At 43.4% G+C, this 18,135-nt stretch overlaps 1 protein-coding gene across 2 annotated transcripts in view; it reads left to right on the top strand.

The window, feature by feature from the left end:
• wasf3b (WASP family member 3b) overlaps positions 1-18,095 on the top strand; it is a 30,987-nt gene extending 12,892 nt beyond the window's left edge. The window contains exons 2-9 of one of the 2 annotated variants that reach the window (XM_061965980.1): positions 3,726-3,893; positions 6,591-6,725; positions 6,786-6,939; positions 6,995-7,112; positions 12,381-12,562; positions 12,617-12,853; positions 12,919-13,187; positions 15,936-18,095. In XM_061965980.1, coding sequence (XP_061821964.1) covers positions 3,761-3,893; positions 6,591-6,725; positions 6,786-6,939; positions 6,995-7,112; positions 12,381-12,562; positions 12,617-12,853; positions 12,919-13,187; positions 15,936-16,093 — 1,386 coding nt within the window. In that variant the 5' untranslated portion in view covers positions 3,726-3,760 and the 3' untranslated portion in view covers positions 16,094-18,095. The remainder of the gene's footprint in view (positions 1-3,725; positions 3,894-6,590; positions 6,726-6,785; positions 6,940-6,994; positions 7,113-12,380; positions 12,563-12,616; positions 12,854-12,918; positions 13,188-15,935) is intronic. The other variant, XM_061965981.1, reaches the window with a different exon arrangement.
• The last annotated feature ends 40 nt before the right edge of the window (positions 18,096-18,135 follow it).

The raw sequence follows: 18,135 nt of genomic DNA on the forward strand, positions 1-18,135 counted from the left end.
TTATTTGATCTTTGTGAAAATATTGGACACAGTGTGTTGTCAAGCTTATGAGATGTGATGCAAGTGCACTATTGTTCTTTTATTTTTATAAATGTCTAATGATAATGTCAATGAGGGATTTTTAATCACTGCTATGTTGAAATTGTAACTAATATTGATACTGTTGTTGATAATATTCATTGTTGCTTTGTTGTGTGTGGTGTTTGTGTCTCCTCTCAATTGCTCTGTTTATTGCACTTCTGAGTGTTGCTGGCTCGGCTTTGCTTTTGGAATTGGATTGCGTTGTTATGGTATTGTTGTGTATTGTTTTGTTGGATTGATTCATAAATAAATTAAAAATCGATTTTTGAAAAAGGAGAATTGATACTGAATCGTACAACGTAAGAATCGCGATTTGAATTCAAATCGATTTTTCACCCACACCCCTAATATATACAGCATGTACGGTATGTGTCGTTCATGTTAGCATTATTAAGAAGATGGCAGAGGAAGCACCTGACCACTCCCAGCTCACGTCTTCATGGACGCATCACATCTGGAGTCTGAGCGGCCATCTTTAGGTGACCTGGTCAATAAGTCAGGCACAGAAGACTTGTGGGAGGAGCTTCATGGAGGGAAGGAGGATGCATGGGAAAGCTGAGCGGTTGCCGTGTCAACGCAGCTCTATTGTCCCAGGAACCTTTCACTGGCTTCCACCCCTCCCCCACCCCCCCCCCACCCCCCACACACACACACACACACACACACACACACACACACACACACACACACACACACACTCTTCCTTTCATTCATTCTCTCTCTTGCTTCCTTTTTTCTCACAAGCAAAGGAGGTTTGCCCCCCCAACCCACTCCCCCACTTCCTCTGCTCACTCACTACGTGTTCATGCACTAAATTAGTCTGATCACTATGTGTCCATGCACTAAATTAGTCTGATCACTATGTGTCCATGCACTAAATTAGTCTGATCACTATGTGTCCATGCACTAAATTAGTCTGATCACTATGTGTTCATGCACTAAATTAGTCTGATCACTACGTGTCCATGCACTAAATTAGTCTGATCACTACGTGTCCATGCACTAAATTAGTCTGATCACTACGTGTCCATGCACTAAATTAGTCTGATCACTACGTGTCCATGCACTAAATTAGTCTGATCACTACGTGTCCATGCACTAAATTAGTCTGATCACTATGTGTCCATGCACTAAATTAGTCTGATCACTACGTGTCCATGCACTAAATTAGTCTGATCACTACGTGTCCATGCACTAAATTAGTCTGATCACTACGTGTCCATGCACTAAATTAGTCTGATCACTACGTGTCCATGCACTAAATTAGTCTGATCACTATGTGTTCATGCACTAAATTAGTCTGATCACTACGTGTCCATGCACTAAATTAGTCTGATCACTACGTGTCCATGCACTAAATTAGTCTGATCACTACGTGTCCATGCACTAAATTAGTCTGATCACTACGTGTCCATGCACTAAATTAGTCTGATCACTACGTGTCCATGCACTAAATTAGTCTGATCACTATGTGTCCATGCACTAAATTAGTCTGATCACTATGTGTCCATGCATTAAATTAGTCTGATCACTATGTGTCCATGCACTAAATTAGTCTGATCACTATGTGTCCATGCACTAAATTAGTCTGATCACTATGTGTCCATGCACTAAATTAGTCTGATCACTATGTGTCCATGCACTAAATTAGTCTGATCACTACGTGTCCATGCACTAAATTAGTCTGATCACTATGTGTCCATGCACTAAATTAGTCTGATCACTATGTGTCCATGCACTAAATTAGTCCGATCACTATGTGTCCATGCACTAAATTAGTCTGATCACTATGTCCATGCACTAAATTAGTCTGATCACTACGTGTCCATGCACTAAATTAGTCTGATCACTACGTGTCCATGCACTAAATTAGTCTGATCACTATGTGTCCACGCACTAAATTAGTCTGATCACTACGTGTCCATGCACTAAATTAGTCTGATCACTATGTGTCCATGCACTAAATTAGTCTCTTGAGATATAACGTGTTCTTACTACAAGCAGCTTTGTGGGGTCAAAGTCTGTCCTCCTTCCTCCTCCTCCTTGGTCTTTATTCCCCAAGCAGGGTTTGGACAGGAAGGACCGAGGTGAGGCGGGCGGGACCAGGAAACAGGAAACAGGAAACAGGCTGCAAAAATAGGAAGCAGGATGTTGATAAGATGGCCGCTCTTATAGAGTCAATTTATGTCCATATGTGGCTGTTTGGTATCATTGTACTTTTACTGTGACCATGTACTCCAATCTGAGTATCATTGTACTTTTACTGTGACCATGTACTCCAATCTGAGTATCATTGTACTTTTACTGTGACCATGTACTCCAATCTGAGTATCATTGTACTTTTACTGTGACCATGTACTCCAATCTGAGTATCATTGTACTTTTACTGTGACCATGTACCGTATTTTCCGCACCATAAGGCGCCCTGGGTTATAAGCCGCGCCTTCAATGAACGGCATATTTCAAAACTTTGTCCACCTATAAGCCGCCCCGTGTTATAAGCCGCATCTAACTGCGCTAAAGGGAATGTCAAAAAAACAGTCAGATAGGTCAGTCAAACTTTAATAATATATTAAAAACCAGCGTGATGTGGGCGCGCATGGAGTCGTATATCAACATGGACGGAGCTGCGTGAAAAAAGCCACCCGGCCTCTTCGCGTAAACTTAAACTTCCCTTAACCACTCGCTCATCTTTTCTTCATCCATCCCTTCGAGTTAGCTTTTATGATGACGCCGGCTGGAAAGGTCTCTTTTGGCAAGGTCTTCCTTTTGAATATCACCATGGGTGGAAGTTTCTGGCCATTAGCATGGCAAGCTAGAACCACAGTGAAGGATGACTTCTCATTCCCTGTGGTGCGAATATTCACCGTACGTGCTCCCGTTGTATCCACAGTGCGGTTCACAGGAATATCAAAAGTCAGTGGAACCTCGTCCATGTTGATAATGTTCTCTGGCCGGATCTTTTTTTCAGCTATCTTGTTTTTACAATATGCACGGAAAGTAGCCAGCTTTTCTTGAAAGTCTTTAGGCAGTTGCTGTGAAATAGTAGTCCGTGTGCGGATGGAGAGATTGCGTCTTTTCATGAACCGGATCCCTGTCGCTTAGTAGGAGCCATTTTGTGGTCTTTACAGATGTAAACACACAAAGGAAATGAAACGTAATATTCGCGCGCTTCTTCTTCTTCTACGCGGGCGGGTGGTTGCTTACAGTAGAAGAAGAAGCGCTTCCTGTTCTATGGGGGCGGGTGCTTACCTTGGCGGTTGCTTGCCGTAGAAGAAGAAGCACTTCCTCTTCTACGGGGAAAAAAGATGGCGGCTGTTTACCGTAGTTGCGAGACCGAAACTTTATGAAAATGAATCTTAATATTAATCCATATATAAAGCGCACCGGGTTATAAGGCGCACTGTCAGCTTTTGAGAAAATTTGTGGTTTTTAGGTGCGCCTTATAGTGCGGAAAATACGGTACTCCAATCTGAGTCTCATTGTACTTTTACTGTGACCATGTACTCCAATCTGAGTATTATTGTAGTAGTTGACAAGCTAACATGAGATTAGCTGTGATGCTAACATCTTGCTAGCGCTAACATGAATCTTCATTTCCTGTGTCAACATGTCTTCTTCTTCTTCTTCTTCTTCCTGCGAAGAGCAAGTCCTGCAGTGGACAGTGTGAGGTGTCACCATGCCGCTGGTCAAGAGGAACATCCACCCACGTCACCTCTGCCGGGGAGAACTCCCTGAGGGCATCGGCAGTGAGCTGGAGTGTGTGATGAACAACACTCTGTCTGCCATCATCCGCCAGCTCAGCAGCCTCAGTGAGACACACACACACACACACACACACACACACACACACACACACACACACACACACACACACACACGCACCTTACAAGTGTCAGATACATGCACTCAGGTGACCACAACATGTACTAAAGTCTACATGTGACCACAACATGTACTAAGGTCTACATGTGACCACAACATGTACTAAGGTCTACATGTGACCACAACATGTACTAAAGTCTACATGTGACCACAACATGTACTAAAGTCTACATGTGACCACAACATGTACTAAGGTCTACATGTGACCACAACATGTACTAAAGTCTACATGTGACCACAACATGTACTAAAGTCTACATGTGACCACAACATGTACTAAAGTCTACATGTGACCACAACATGTACTAAGGTCTACATGTGACCACAACATGTACTAAGGTCTACATGTGACCACAACATGTACTAAGGTCTACATCTGATCAGCAGTGTGACTCTAGACCAGCTCACAGAATGGTCACATGGTTTCTGGGGCTGCCATTGATGTGGTCCGTTGTCATGGTTACATTGCCCCCCTGGGTCATGAGTCTGCCAAACTCAGACAGCTGTGTGTGTGTGTGTGTGTGTGTGTGTGTGTGTGTGTGTGTGTGTGTGTGTGTGTGTGTGTGTGAGTGAGTGAGTGAGTGAGTGAGTGAGTGAGTGAGTGAGTGAGTGAGTACAGTATATGTCCTCACTTGTCCCACATTGCAGACTACATGAGCAGATGGTCAGAGGTCAAAGGTCAGCATCAGGGGTTCTTCCTTCTGCCAAATATTTGTCCTGCGGCCATCTTGTGACCACACATGTTGGTTCCAGCTGTAAACACTCCACATTTACCGTCAAGTCAATCTTGGAACAAACATCTAGTCATCACAAGTCTTCATGTGGACATACAGGTAAAAGCCAGTAAATTAGAATGTTTTGAAAAACTTGATTTATTTCAGTAATTGCATTCAAAAGGTGTAACTTGTACATTATATTTATTCATTGCACACAGACTGATGCATTCAAATGTTTATTTCATTTAATTTTGATGATTTGAAGTGGCAACAAATGAAAATCCAAAATTCCGTGTGTCACAAAATGAGAATATTACTTAAGGCTAATACAAAAAAGGGATTTTTAGAAATGTTGGCCAACTGAAAAGTATGAAAATGAAAAATATGAGCATGTACAATACTCAATACTTGGTTGGAGCTCCTTTTGCCTCAATTACTGCGTTAATGCGGCGTGGCATGGAGTCGATGAGTTTCTGGCACTGCTCAGGTGTTATGAGAGCCCAGGTTGCTCTGATAGTGGCCTTCAACTCTTCTGCGTTTTTGGGTCTGGCATTCTGCATCTTCCTTTTCACAATACCCCACAGATTTTCTATGGGGCTAAGGTCAGGGGAGTTGGCGGGCCAATTTAGAACAGAAATACCATGGCCCGTAAACCAGGCACGGGTAGATTTTGCGCTGTGTGCAGGCGCCAAGTCCTGTTGGAACTTGAAATCTCCATCTCCATAGAGCAGGTCAGCAGCAGGAAGCATGAAGTGCTCTAAAACTTGCTGGTAGACGGCTGCGTTGACCCTGGATCTCAGGAAACAGAGTGGACCGACACCAGCAGATGACATGGCACCCCAAACCATCACTGATGGTGGAAACTTTACACTAGACTTCAGGCAACGTGGATCCTGTGCCTCTCCTGTCTTCCTCCAGACTCTGGGACCTCGATTTCCAAAGGAAATGCAAAACTTGCATGGTTGGGTGATGGTTTGGGGTGCCATGTCATCTGCTGGTGTCGGTCCACTCTGTTTCCTGAGATCCAGGGTCAACGCAGCCGTCTACCAGCAAGTTTTAGAGCACTTCATGCTTCCTGCTGCTGACCTGCTCTATGGAGATGGAGATTTCAAGTTCCAACAGGACTTGGCGCCTGCACACAGCGCAAAATCTACCCGTGCCTGGTTTACGGACAATGGTATTTCTGTTCTAAATTGGCCCGCCAACTCCCCTGACCTTAGCCCCATAGAAAATCTGTGGGGTATTGTGAAAAGGAAGATGCAGAATGCCAGACCCAAAAACGCAGAAGAGTTGAAGGCCACTATCAGAGCAACCTGGGCTCTCATAACACCTGAGCAGTGCCAGAAACTCATCGACTCCATGCCACGCCGCATTAACGCAGTAATTGAGGCAAAAGGAGCTCCAACCAAGTATTGAGTATTGTACATGCTCATATTTTTCATTTTCATACTTTTCAGTTGGCCAACATTTCTAAAAATCCCTTTTTTGTATTAGCCTTAAGTAATATTCTCATTTTGTGACACACGGAATTTTGGATTTTCATTTGTTGCCACTTCAAATCATCAAAATTAAATGAAATAAACATTTGAATGCATCAGTCTGTGTGCAATGAATAAATATAATGTACAAGTTACACCTTTTGAATGCAATTACTGAAATAAATCAAGTTTTTCCAAATATTCTAATTTACTGGCTTTTACCTGTATATGAAGCATCTAGTCATCAGAAGTCTTCATGTGGACATATATGAAACATCTAGTCATCACATGTCTTCATGTGGACATATATGAAACATCTAGTCATCACAAGTCTTCATGTGGACATATATGAAACATCTAGTCATCACATGTCTTCATGTGGACATATATGAAACATCTAGTCATCACAAGTCTTCATGTGTGCTTGCAGGCAAACATGCAGAGGACATATTTGGCGAGCTGTTCAAGGAGGCCAACACCTTCTACCTGCGTGCCAACTCTCTGCAGGACCGCATCGATCGGCTGGCCGTCAAGGTGACGCAGCTGGACTCCACGGTGGAGGAAGGTGGGTTCTGTGCAGCGTCCTCCTGCACACCACCTTCAAGCACCTTCTGTGTGTGTGTAGTTTCCCTGCAGGACATCAACATGAGGAAGGCCTTCAAGAGCTCCACCACTCAGGACCAGCAGGTGGTGTCCAAGAGCAGCGTGCCCAACCCTGTGAAGGAGATGTACAACCTGAGTGACAAGCCGCCGCCCCTCAGCATCCTCTCATCCTACAGGTGGGTTCTTCACACAGCTCCTCAAAGTGTGGCTAGCAAGTGTCTCCACCTGCAGGGACGACCACAAGGAGGCGCTGAAGTTCTACACCGACCCCTCCTACTTCTTTGACCTGTGGAAGCAGAAGATGCTGCAGGACACGGAGGACAAGAGGAAGGAGAAGCGCAAGCAGAAGGTACAGAAGGTGTCTGGACATTGAGCCAGAATAGTAGTCACGCAGGTGCATCATAATCCATATTCTTTAGCAGACACACTTGTTAAAGATGCCTTTTATACGTCATGTTTGATCATCAAACACCTCTATTAGGAACATCAACATTTGATTTCAACATATGACATTGTCTACATGATAGAGATGCGCGGATAGGCAATTTATTTCATCCGCAACCGCGTCAGAAAGTCGTCAACCATCCGCCATCCACCCGATGTAACGTTTGATCAGAACTGCACCCGCCCGCCATCCGCCCGAAGTTTTATTTACGGAGGCAATAATTGAGCATGGACTTCCAATCGCACTGGCTGATCACATGGGACAGTTAAATGTTTGTAATGCAACCTTTAAAAATCATTACGCGGTGATCGCGGTCCCAAAAATAAACTTTTCTTGCATGATAATGTCCAGAAAAATGCGCTTTATATTACTATAGAGTCCTTTTAACGAATGAGTTTGATGGTTTATCACAAACCTTAAATGAAAGAAGTCCTTTGTTCTCCTGCACCATGCATGCACTTTGGCCTTGCCTTGTGTTTGGTGCGCAATCCTGTCGGCTGTATTTCACAGCACGACATACTGTTAAAAGTGTTTATACTATTTATGCTTTCAAGTCCAAGTTGAAGAAATCTTGTTAAATGTTGACAGCATAACTACCAAAATACAGAAGTATGTCCTTAATATTTTTGCAGTGCTATTTCTGTTGAAAAGTTCAAATGATTACATTAGAGATGTGATGTGCCACTTTTCAAGTGTCTGATGGCTTCAATTAATTTTCATTAATTTTTCATATTTTGAATTCTTTTGAAAGGCTTACAAAAAAACTACATTTGAATTGTAATTCCATGCTATTGACAGGACTATTAATTTTAATGAAGTTAGCTTACCATGTTTACAGTATGATAATTGTGATAGAAATGTGAATTTTAGGCACAGAATATTTTTTACAATTGAACAAGGCAGTAGATTATACAAGCTTGGACAGAAAGTTAATAATGACAACAATTTTTTTTTTAATGGAATTGTTTAGTACTGTTTTACCATTTGTTTACTGTAAAAAGTGTTTATACTTTCAATGAACAAATTGAAGTCTTGTGAAAGGTTGACAGGATAACTGGCATTAACTGTCAAAATAATTTCAAACTATTGAAGTTAGCTTACAGAATAAACATGCCAATCAATATGATTTTTTCTGTAATATTTTTGTTTTGAAAAGTCACTGTGACTGATAGAAAAGTGATGGTTTTAGCAACATTTTAACCTGTCTGAATGCTAATAATCATTTTGCGTCGGGGGGCGAAGCCCTGAACCCTCCACCAGGACTTTGTCCTGGACCTACCGGGGCCTGCGGCCCTTGGACCCTGGCTACTAGGTTTTTCTGATTTCAAAAGTTGGCAGGTATGGTGAGGTTATAAAGCTTTTGCCTGTTAAAGAAAGGAGACTGATCCAATGCAGCACAGACTTTCGCGTGGCACGCTGTCACGACCCAGACGCACACCAGTGCGCAATCATATGGGAGCCGCGCTGAGCGCACCTCCAAGCGCGTCTCGCTGCCGGCGACGGCCAGGTATGGGCCCACGCTCCAGCGCCATCCATTTTCAGGGCTAGTTGATTCGGCAGGTGGGTTGTTACACACTCCTTAGCGGGTTCCGACTTCCATGGCCACCGTCCTGCTCTCTATATAAACTAGTGTGAGCCCCACCCCTTTCGTGAGCGCACTGCGCGCGGAGTGACCCCTGTTACGCGCCCCCGGCAACAGGGGTGGCGGGCAGGTAAGCTGCGCGGGCGGAGCGCGCGGAGTGACCCATGTTACGAGCCCCCGGCCACGGGGGTGGCGGGCAGGTAAGCTGCTTACCTGCTGCGCGTGACGCCGGCCGCGGCGAAGGCGGACGAGGCGGGGTGTCGGTGCGGTGGGCGCGGTGGTGACCCTGGACGTGCGTCGGGCCCTTCTCGCGGATCGCCTCAGCTACGGCTCCCGGTGGGGCCCTCTCGGGGGAAGGGGCCTCGGTCCCGGACCCCGGCGAGGCGTCCCTTCTCCGCTCCGTAAAAGTGTCCATCTCTTTTCTTTTTTCTTCTTCTGTTGTGGCATATGCTGCAGGTGCCTGCTGGTTTTTCGTATGTGGGTAACAACATTTAACTATGTATATATATTTACCAATTGGTTTAACTGCCACCCGCAAAAAAAAAAAAAAAAAAAAAAAAAAAAAATCTAATTAATCCGCCCGACCCGACCCGCGCGCGGATAAAATCTTATTTTTTTTAATTTCATCCGCCCGATCCGCGGATAATCCGCGGACTCCCGCAAACCGCGCATCTCTACTCCATGACAATAAGTCATCTACTTGACTTTGTAAGGTTTGTCAACATTGTAATACAACAATTGTGGCTCCTTCACGTAGATTAGAGTTGAGACATTTTCCAAGATGGCTGAAGTCATTTCTTCCTGAGTGTGACAGAAAGTATGAGAATGTGTGAGCTGCTGCCTCACCTTCCTTGTTCATTTAAAACTCTCATATTAGTCAAGATATTTGTGTTGTAGTCCCATATATCTTTTCTGTGGTCACCTTGTTCTTTATTTACCTTCTTTAATGAGTGTGGCGGACGCAGCGTAGTCAACAAAACACTCAGACCAGGAGGGAGATTCCAGGAGAGAAGGACAAAAAGAAGAATTCCCAGCTTAAAAGGGATGGAAGCTGTGGGCGAGCAGCACTGCAGGGAGATAAAGGGGGCGTGTTCTTCTTTATTAGCAAAGACTGACATCAAGGTGTGGTCAGATGAAAAGGTGACATCAAGGTGTGTGGTCAGATGACATAAAGGTGTGTGGTCAGATGAAAAGGTGACATAAAGGTGTGTGGTCAGATGAAAAGGTGACATAAAGGTGTGTGGTCAGATGACATAAAGGTGTGTGGTCAGATGACAGAAAGATGTGTGGTCAGATGACATAAAGGTGTGTGGTCAGATGACATGAAGGTGTGTGGTTGGATGAAAAGGTGACAAAGGTGTGTGGTCAGATGAAAAGGTGACATAAAGGTGTGTGGTCAGATGACATAAAGGTGTGTGGTCAGATGAAAAGGTGACATAAAGGTGTGTGGTCAGATGACATAAAGGTGTGTGGTCAGATGACAGAAAGATGTGTGGTCAGATGACATAAAGGTGTGTGGTCAGATGACATGAAGGTGTGTGGTTGGATGAAAAGGTGACAAAGGTGTGTGGTCAGATGAAAAGGTGACATAAAGGTGTGTGGTCAGATGAAAAGGTGACATAAAGGTGTGTGGTCAGATGACATAAAGGTGTGTGGTCAGATGACATGAAGGTGTGTGGTCAGATGAAAAGGTGACATGAAGGTGTGTGGTCAGATGACATAAAGGTGTGTGGTCAGATGACATAAAGGTGTGTGGTCAGATGAAAAGGTGACATAAAGGTGTGTGGTCAGATGAAAAGGTGACATAAAGGTGTGTGGTCAGATGAAAAGGTGACATGAAGGTGTGTGGTCAGATGACAAAGGTGTGTGGTCAGATGACAGAAAGATGTGTGGTCAGATGACATAAAGGTGTGTGGTCAGATGACATGAAGGTGTGTGGTTGGATGAAAAGGTGACATAAAGGTGTGTGGTCAGATGACATAAAGGTGTGTGGTCAGATGACATGAAGGTGTGTGGTCAGATGAAAAGGTGACATAAAGGTGTGTGGTCAGATGACATAAAGGTGTGTGGTCAGATGACAGAAAGATGTGTGGTCAGATGACATAAAGGTGTGTGGTTGGATGAAAAGGTGACAAAGGTGTGTGGTCAGATGAAAAGGTGACATAAAGGTGTGTGGTCAGATGACATAAAGGTGTGTGGTCAGATGACAGAAAGATGTGTGGTCAGATGACATAAAGGTGTATGGTCAGATGACATGAAGGTGTGTGGTTGGATGAAAAGGTGACAAAGGTGTGTGGTCAGATGAAAAGGTGACATAAAGGTGTGTGGTCAGATGACATAAAGGTGTGTGGTCAGATGACATCAAGGTGTGTGGTCAGATGAAAAGGTGACATAAAGGTGTGTGGTCAGATGACATAAAGGTGTGTGGTCAGATGACATAAAGGTGTGTGGTCAGATGAAAAGGTGACATAAAGGTGTGTGGTCAGATGAAAAGGTGACATGAAGGTGTGTGGTCAGATGACATAAAGGTGTGTGGTGAGATGACATAAAGGTGTGTGGTGAGATGACATAAAGGTGTGTGGTCAGATGACATCAAGGTGTGTGGTCAGATGAAAAGATGACATCAAGGTGTGTGGTCAGATGAAAAGATGACATAAAGGTGTGTGGTCAGATGAAAAGGTGATATCAAGGTGTGTGGTCAGATGAAAAGGTGACATGAAGGTGTGTGGTCAGATGACATAAAGGTGTGTGGTCAGATGACATAAAGGTGTGTGGTCAGATGACATAAAGGTGTGTGGTCAGATGAAAAGGTGACATGAAGGTGTGTGGTCAGATGACATAAAGGTGTGTGGTCAGATGACATAAAGGTGTGTGGTCAGGTGACATAAAGGTGTGTGGTCAGATGAAAAGGTGACATAAAGGTGTGTGGTCAGATGAAAAGGTGACATAAAGGTGTGTGGTCAGATGACATAAAGGTGTGTGGTCAGATGACAGAAAGATGTGTGGTCAGATGACATAAAGGTGTGTGGTCAGATGACATGAAGGTGTGTGGTTGGATGAAAAGGTGACAAAGGTGTGTGGTCAGATGAAAAGGTGACATAAAGGTGTGTGGTCAGATGACATAAAGGTGTGTGGTCAGATGACATGAAGGTGTGTGGTCAGATGAAAAGGTGACATAAAGGTGTGTGGTCAGATGACATAAAGGTGTGTGGTCAGATGACAGAAAGATGTGTGGTCAGATGACATAAAGGTGTGTGGTCAGATGACATGAAGGTGTGTGGTTGGATGAAAAGGTGACAAAGGTGTGTGGTCAGATGAAAAGGTGACATAAAGGTGTGTGGTCAGATGAAAAGGTGACATAAAGGTGTGTGGTCAGATGACATAAAGGTGTGTGGTCAGATGACATGAAGGTGTGTGGTCAGATGAAAAGGTGACATGAAGGTGTGTGGTCAGATGACATAAAGGTGTGTGGTCAGATGACATAAAGGTGTGTGGTCAGATGACATAAAGGTGTGTGGTCAGATGACATAAAGGTGTGTGGTGAGATGACATAAAGGTGTGTGGTGAGATGACATAAAGGTGTGTGTCAGGAGCAGAGGCGCGGTGTGGACGGCACGCTGCAGAGGGAGGTGAAGAAGGTGCGCAAGGCCAGGAACCGCCGACAGGAGTGGAACATGATGGCTCTGGACAAGGAGCTGAGGCCGGACCACCGCCACACCATCCACAGAGACCGAGGGGCGTCCTCTGAGGGCTCGCTGTCTCCAGAGAACAGGTAGGACAAGTCACCTGCAGCGTGGTACAGGTCTGATGTCCCGTCCTCCATCAGGGTTGGAGACCACTATGCCAACGCCTTGAACCACGCCGGCCACGCCCACACCTACTCGGGCCCCCCGCCCAGCGTCCTGGCAGCACACATGGGCCACGCCCCTGGCGCTGGAAGGGGCAGGGGCGTGGCTTATCAGGGGGGCACGCTGGGCCGCACCCACCACCACGCGGCGCTGCCTCCTCCACCTGTGGAGGCCATGAACGGGGGCTCGGCCTCCCTCCCCCCCATGGACTACAGGTGTACTTGAGTCACGCTGCCATCTAGTGGGTCCTGCCAGGAAGTGACTTGTCTTTCTCTTGCAGCATGGAGGGCTATGCCAACACAGGACCACCTCCCCCGCCCCCCGCCCCCCTCATCCCCTCTGCCCAAACCGCCTTCGCCTCACCACCTGGAGGTCCTGTGTCTCCTGGACCAATGGTTGGCAGCGGGGCCTATGCCCCCCTTGCACCACCTCAGGCTGTGCCACCGCCTCCTGGTCCCCCGCCACCTCTTGTGCCAGCCGGTGCCTACAAGATGGAGGGCAGCGTGGTCAATGATGCCCGCAGTGACCTGCTGGCGGCCATTCGTATGGGTAAGTCTGTCTTGTCTTCATGGTGAGGACTGTGGTCTAGATCCTGTGGACCTGGATCACATTTACAACTCCTGCCATTTTCTTTCATCCACTTATTATTATCTTTATTTTACACTATGTATTTAATAGTATTTATTTCATAGTCTTTATTTAACAAAATGTATTTTATAATATTTATTCTATCATATTTATTATAGTCTTTATTTAACAATATTTATTTTAATCCATATATTTTATTGTATTTATTTTATAATATTTATTCTATCATATTTATTGTCTAGTCTTTATTTAACAATACTTATTTTATGGTATTTATTTTACAGTATATATTTTACATTCTTTATTTAACAGTATTTATTTTGTGTTCTTTATTTAACTGTATTTATTTTATAGTATACATTATATTGTATTTATTTTATATTTATTCTATCATATTTATTCTATAGTGTTTATTTAACAGTATTTATTTTATAGTCTTTATTTAACAGTATTTATTTTATATTCTTAATTTAACAGTATTTATTTTATGTTCTTTCTTTAACATTATTTATTTTATAGCATATATTTTATTGTATTTATTTTATATTTATTCTATAGTGTTTATTTAACAGTATTTATTTTATATTCTTTATTTAACAGTATTTATTTTATATTCTTAATTTAACAGTATTTATTTTATGTTCTTTATTTAACAGTATTTATTTTATTGTATTTATTTTATATTTATTCTATCATATTTATTCTATAGTGTTTATTTAACAGTATTTATTTTATAGTCTTTATTTAACAGTATTTATTTTATATTCTTAATTTAACAGTATTTATTTTATAATATTCTATCATATTTATTGTATAGTCTTTATTTAACAGTATTTGTTTTACAGTATATATTTTATATTATTTATATTATAATATTTATTCTATCATATTTATTGTAAAGTCTTTATTTAACAGTATTTGTTTTACAGTATATATTTTATAGTATTTATTTTATAATATTTATTCTGTCATATTTATTGTATAGTCTTTAACAGTATTTATTTTATTGTATTTATTTTATTATATTTATTCTATCATATTTATTCTACAGTCTTTATTTAATAGTCTTTGTTTAACAGTATTTATTTTGTGTTCTTTATTTAACAGTATTTATTTTATAGTATATATTTTATATTTATTCTATCATATTTATTGTATAGTCTTTATTTAACAGTATTTATTTTGTGTTCTTTATTTAACAGTATTTATTTTATAGTATATATTTTATATTTATTCTATCATATTTATTGTATAGTCTTTATTTAACAGTATTTATTTTACATTATAGTATATTGTATTTATTTTATCATATTTATTGTATAGTCTTTATTTAACAGTATTTATTTTACAGTATATATTTTATTGTATTTTTTTTATATTTATTTTATCATATTTATTGTATAGTCTTTATTTAACAGTATATATTTTATTGTATTTATTTTATATTTGATGATGTACTGATGAGTTACTTATGAAGTACTTATGATATACTTGATGAGGTATTTGATTATTGTGATGATGTACTCGATGATAGTGAGGATGTACTTGATGATAGTGATGCAGTACTTATGATGTACTTGATGATGGTGATGTACTTATGTACTTGATGATGTACTGATGAGTTACTTATAATGTACTTGATGTACTTATGATGAAGTACTTATGATTTACTTGATGATACACTAGGGGTGTAACGGTACGTGTATTTGTGCATATTCAGAGCGCATGTAGTCAGTGCTTAGCGTTTAGCAGGTAATCATCAGGCAGCGCACTCTCCCCAAATGATAATAAACACCTCCCAGTCAACTACTAGGAACATCACTATGAGCCCGTTGACCTTCTAGAAACATAAACTGCAGCTCAGCTCGCTCGCAGTCCTGGCTTGAGGTGAAGGCTAATTAGCTTTTAGCGTAACGTTAGCTCAGTCTGCGGTGTGTGTGTGTTACGGACAGCAAAGCCCTGTCTGTCTGTTATTTCACTTTACCTTTGTCTGTGTTGAAGCAGCAAAAAAGGACATTATGTTAAATGAAGAGTTTGTGTCTCTGATAGTTGATATAATAATGTAAGTGCATCATAAAGCCTACATGAACTCCATGGTGTTCAGGGATGAATAGTCTCTCCTATTGCTATTGTACTATTTTTTTCAGCTATAGTTCCATGAATCATTAGTAATGCAGCAGCCTAGTTTTGAATGGCAGGGTCCCTGCTATCACATGTTGATACAAATATAACATTTACATCATAAAAATCAACTACAGGCTGTAATAAATGAAGCATGATGAGTTGACTTGAAACTGTTTCATGTTGCACTTTTTATATGTAGAAGAAAAGTTTTGTCATTTTATTTCATCTGAGCAGTTTAATGTTGATTAACGTGGGCAGAATTATTATAATGTTCCCAATGTTAAAAGGATAATACAAATTTGGTAAATAAATAACCAAAAAAATGTATATTTTGTTGTTTTCTTACTGTACCGAAAATGAACCGAACTTTGACCTCTAAACCGAGGTACGTACCGAGCCGAAATCTTTGTGTACCGTTACACCCCTATGATACACTGATGATATACAGTACTTGATGATGTACTGATGATATACTTGATGATGTACTGATGATATACTTGATGATGTACTGATGATATACTTGATGTACTGATGATATACTTGATGATGTACTTGATGATATACTTGATGATGTACTTGATGCAGGCATCCAGCTGAAGAAGGTGCAGGAGCAGCAGGAGCAGCAAGCCAAGAGGGAACCTGTGGGGAACGACGTGGCCACCATCTTGTCTCGCCGCATTGCTGTGGAATACTCTGATTCTGAGGACGAGTCGGAGCTGGAGGACAACGATTGGTCCGACTGACGGAGGACAACGATTGGTCCGACTGACCGTTGGCCCGACTGACGGAGGACAACGATTGGTCCGCCTGACGGTTGGTTCGACTGATGGAGGACAACAATCGGTCCGACTAACTGTTGGTCTGACTGACGGAGGACAACGTTTGGTCAGACTGACTGTTGGTCCCACTGATGGAGGACAACAATTAGTCTGACTGACGGTTGGTCCGACTGACGGAGGACAACGATCGGTCCGACTGACGGTCGGTCCGACTGCCTGTTGGTCCGACTGACTGTTGGTCCGACTGATGGAGGACAACGATTGGTCCGACTGACGGTTGGTCCGACTGACAGTTGTCCGACTGACGTAGGACAACGATCGGTCCAACTGACTGTTGGTCCGACTGACGGAGGACAATGATTGGTCCGACTGACGGTTGGTCTGACTGACTGAGGACAACGATCGGTCCAACTGACTGTTGGTCCGACTGACGGAGGACAACGATTGGTCAGACTGATTGTTGCTCCGACTGATGGAGGACAACGATCGGTCCGACTGACGGAGGACAACGATCGGTCCGACTGACGGTCGGTCCGACTGCCTGTTGGTCCGACTGACTGTCGGTCCGACTGATGGAGGACAACGATTGGTCCGACTGACGGTTGGTCTGACTGACAGTTGGTCCGACTGACGTAGGACAACGATCGGTCCGACTGACTGTTGATCCGACTGACGGAGGACAACGATTGGTCCAACTGACAGAGGACAATGATTGGTCCGACTGACGGTTGGTCTGACTGACTGAGGACAACGATTGGTCCAACTGACAGAGGACAATGATTGGTCCGACTGACGGTTGGTCTGACTGACTGAGGACAACGATCGGTCCGACTGACTGTTGGTCCGACTGACGGAGGACAACGATTGGTCAGACTGATTGTTGCTCCGACTGACGGAGGACAACGATTGATCCAACTGACGGAGGACAATGATTGGTTTGACTGACGGTTGGTTTGACTGACGGTTGGTCCGACTGACGGAGGACAACGAGTGGTCCAACTGACGTTTGGTCCATGACTGTTGGTCCGACTGACCGAGGACAACGATTGGTCAGACTGACTGTTGGTCCGACTGACGGAGGACAACGATTGGTCCGACTGGCTGTTGGTCCGACTGACCGTTGGTCTGACTGACTGTTGGTCCGACTGATGGAGGACAACGATTGGTCCAACTGACGGAGGACAATGATTGATCAGACTGACTGTTGGTCCGACTGACTGTTGGTCCGACTGACGGAGGACAACGATTGGTCAGACTGACTGTTGGTCCGACTGACGGAGGACAACGATTGGTCAGACTGACTGTTGGTCCGACTGATGGAGGACAACGATTAGTCTGACTGACGGTTGGTCCGACTGATGGAGGACAACGATTGGTCCGACTGACGGTTGGTCCGACTGACGTAGGACAACGGTCGGTCAACTGACGGTCGGTCCGACTGACGGAGGACAACGATTGGTCCAACTGACGGTTGGTCCGACTGACGGAGGACAATCATTGGTCAGACTGACTGTTGGTCCGACTGACGGAGGACAGAGATTGGTTTGACTGACTGTTGGTCCGACTGACGGAGGACAACGATTGGTTTGACTGATTGTTGGTCCGACTGCCTGTTGGTCAGACTGACAGAGGACAACGATTGGTTTGACTGACTGTTGGTCCGACTGACTGTTGGTCTGACTGACGGAGGACAATAATTGGTCCAACTGATGGAGGACAACGATTGGTCTGACTGACTGTTGGTCCGACTGACGTAGGACAACGATTGATCAGACTGACTGTTGGTCAGACTGACGGAGGACAACGATTGGTCCGACTGACGGTTGGTCCGACTGACCGTTGGTCCGACTGACTGTATGTCCGACTGACTCAACGATTGGTCAGACTGACGGTTGGTCTGACTGACTGTTGGTCCGACTGACGGAGGACAATGATTGGTCCGACTGACTGTTGGTTTGACTGACCGTTGGTCCAACTGACGGTCGATCCGACTGACGGAGGACAAC

The sequence above is a fragment of the Nerophis lumbriciformis genome, linkage group LG07 (genome assembly GCF_033978685.3).
Source record: "Nerophis lumbriciformis linkage group LG07, RoL_Nlum_v2.1, whole genome shotgun sequence".
NCBI lineage: Eukaryota > Metazoa > Chordata > Actinopteri > Syngnathiformes > Syngnathidae > Nerophis > Nerophis lumbriciformis.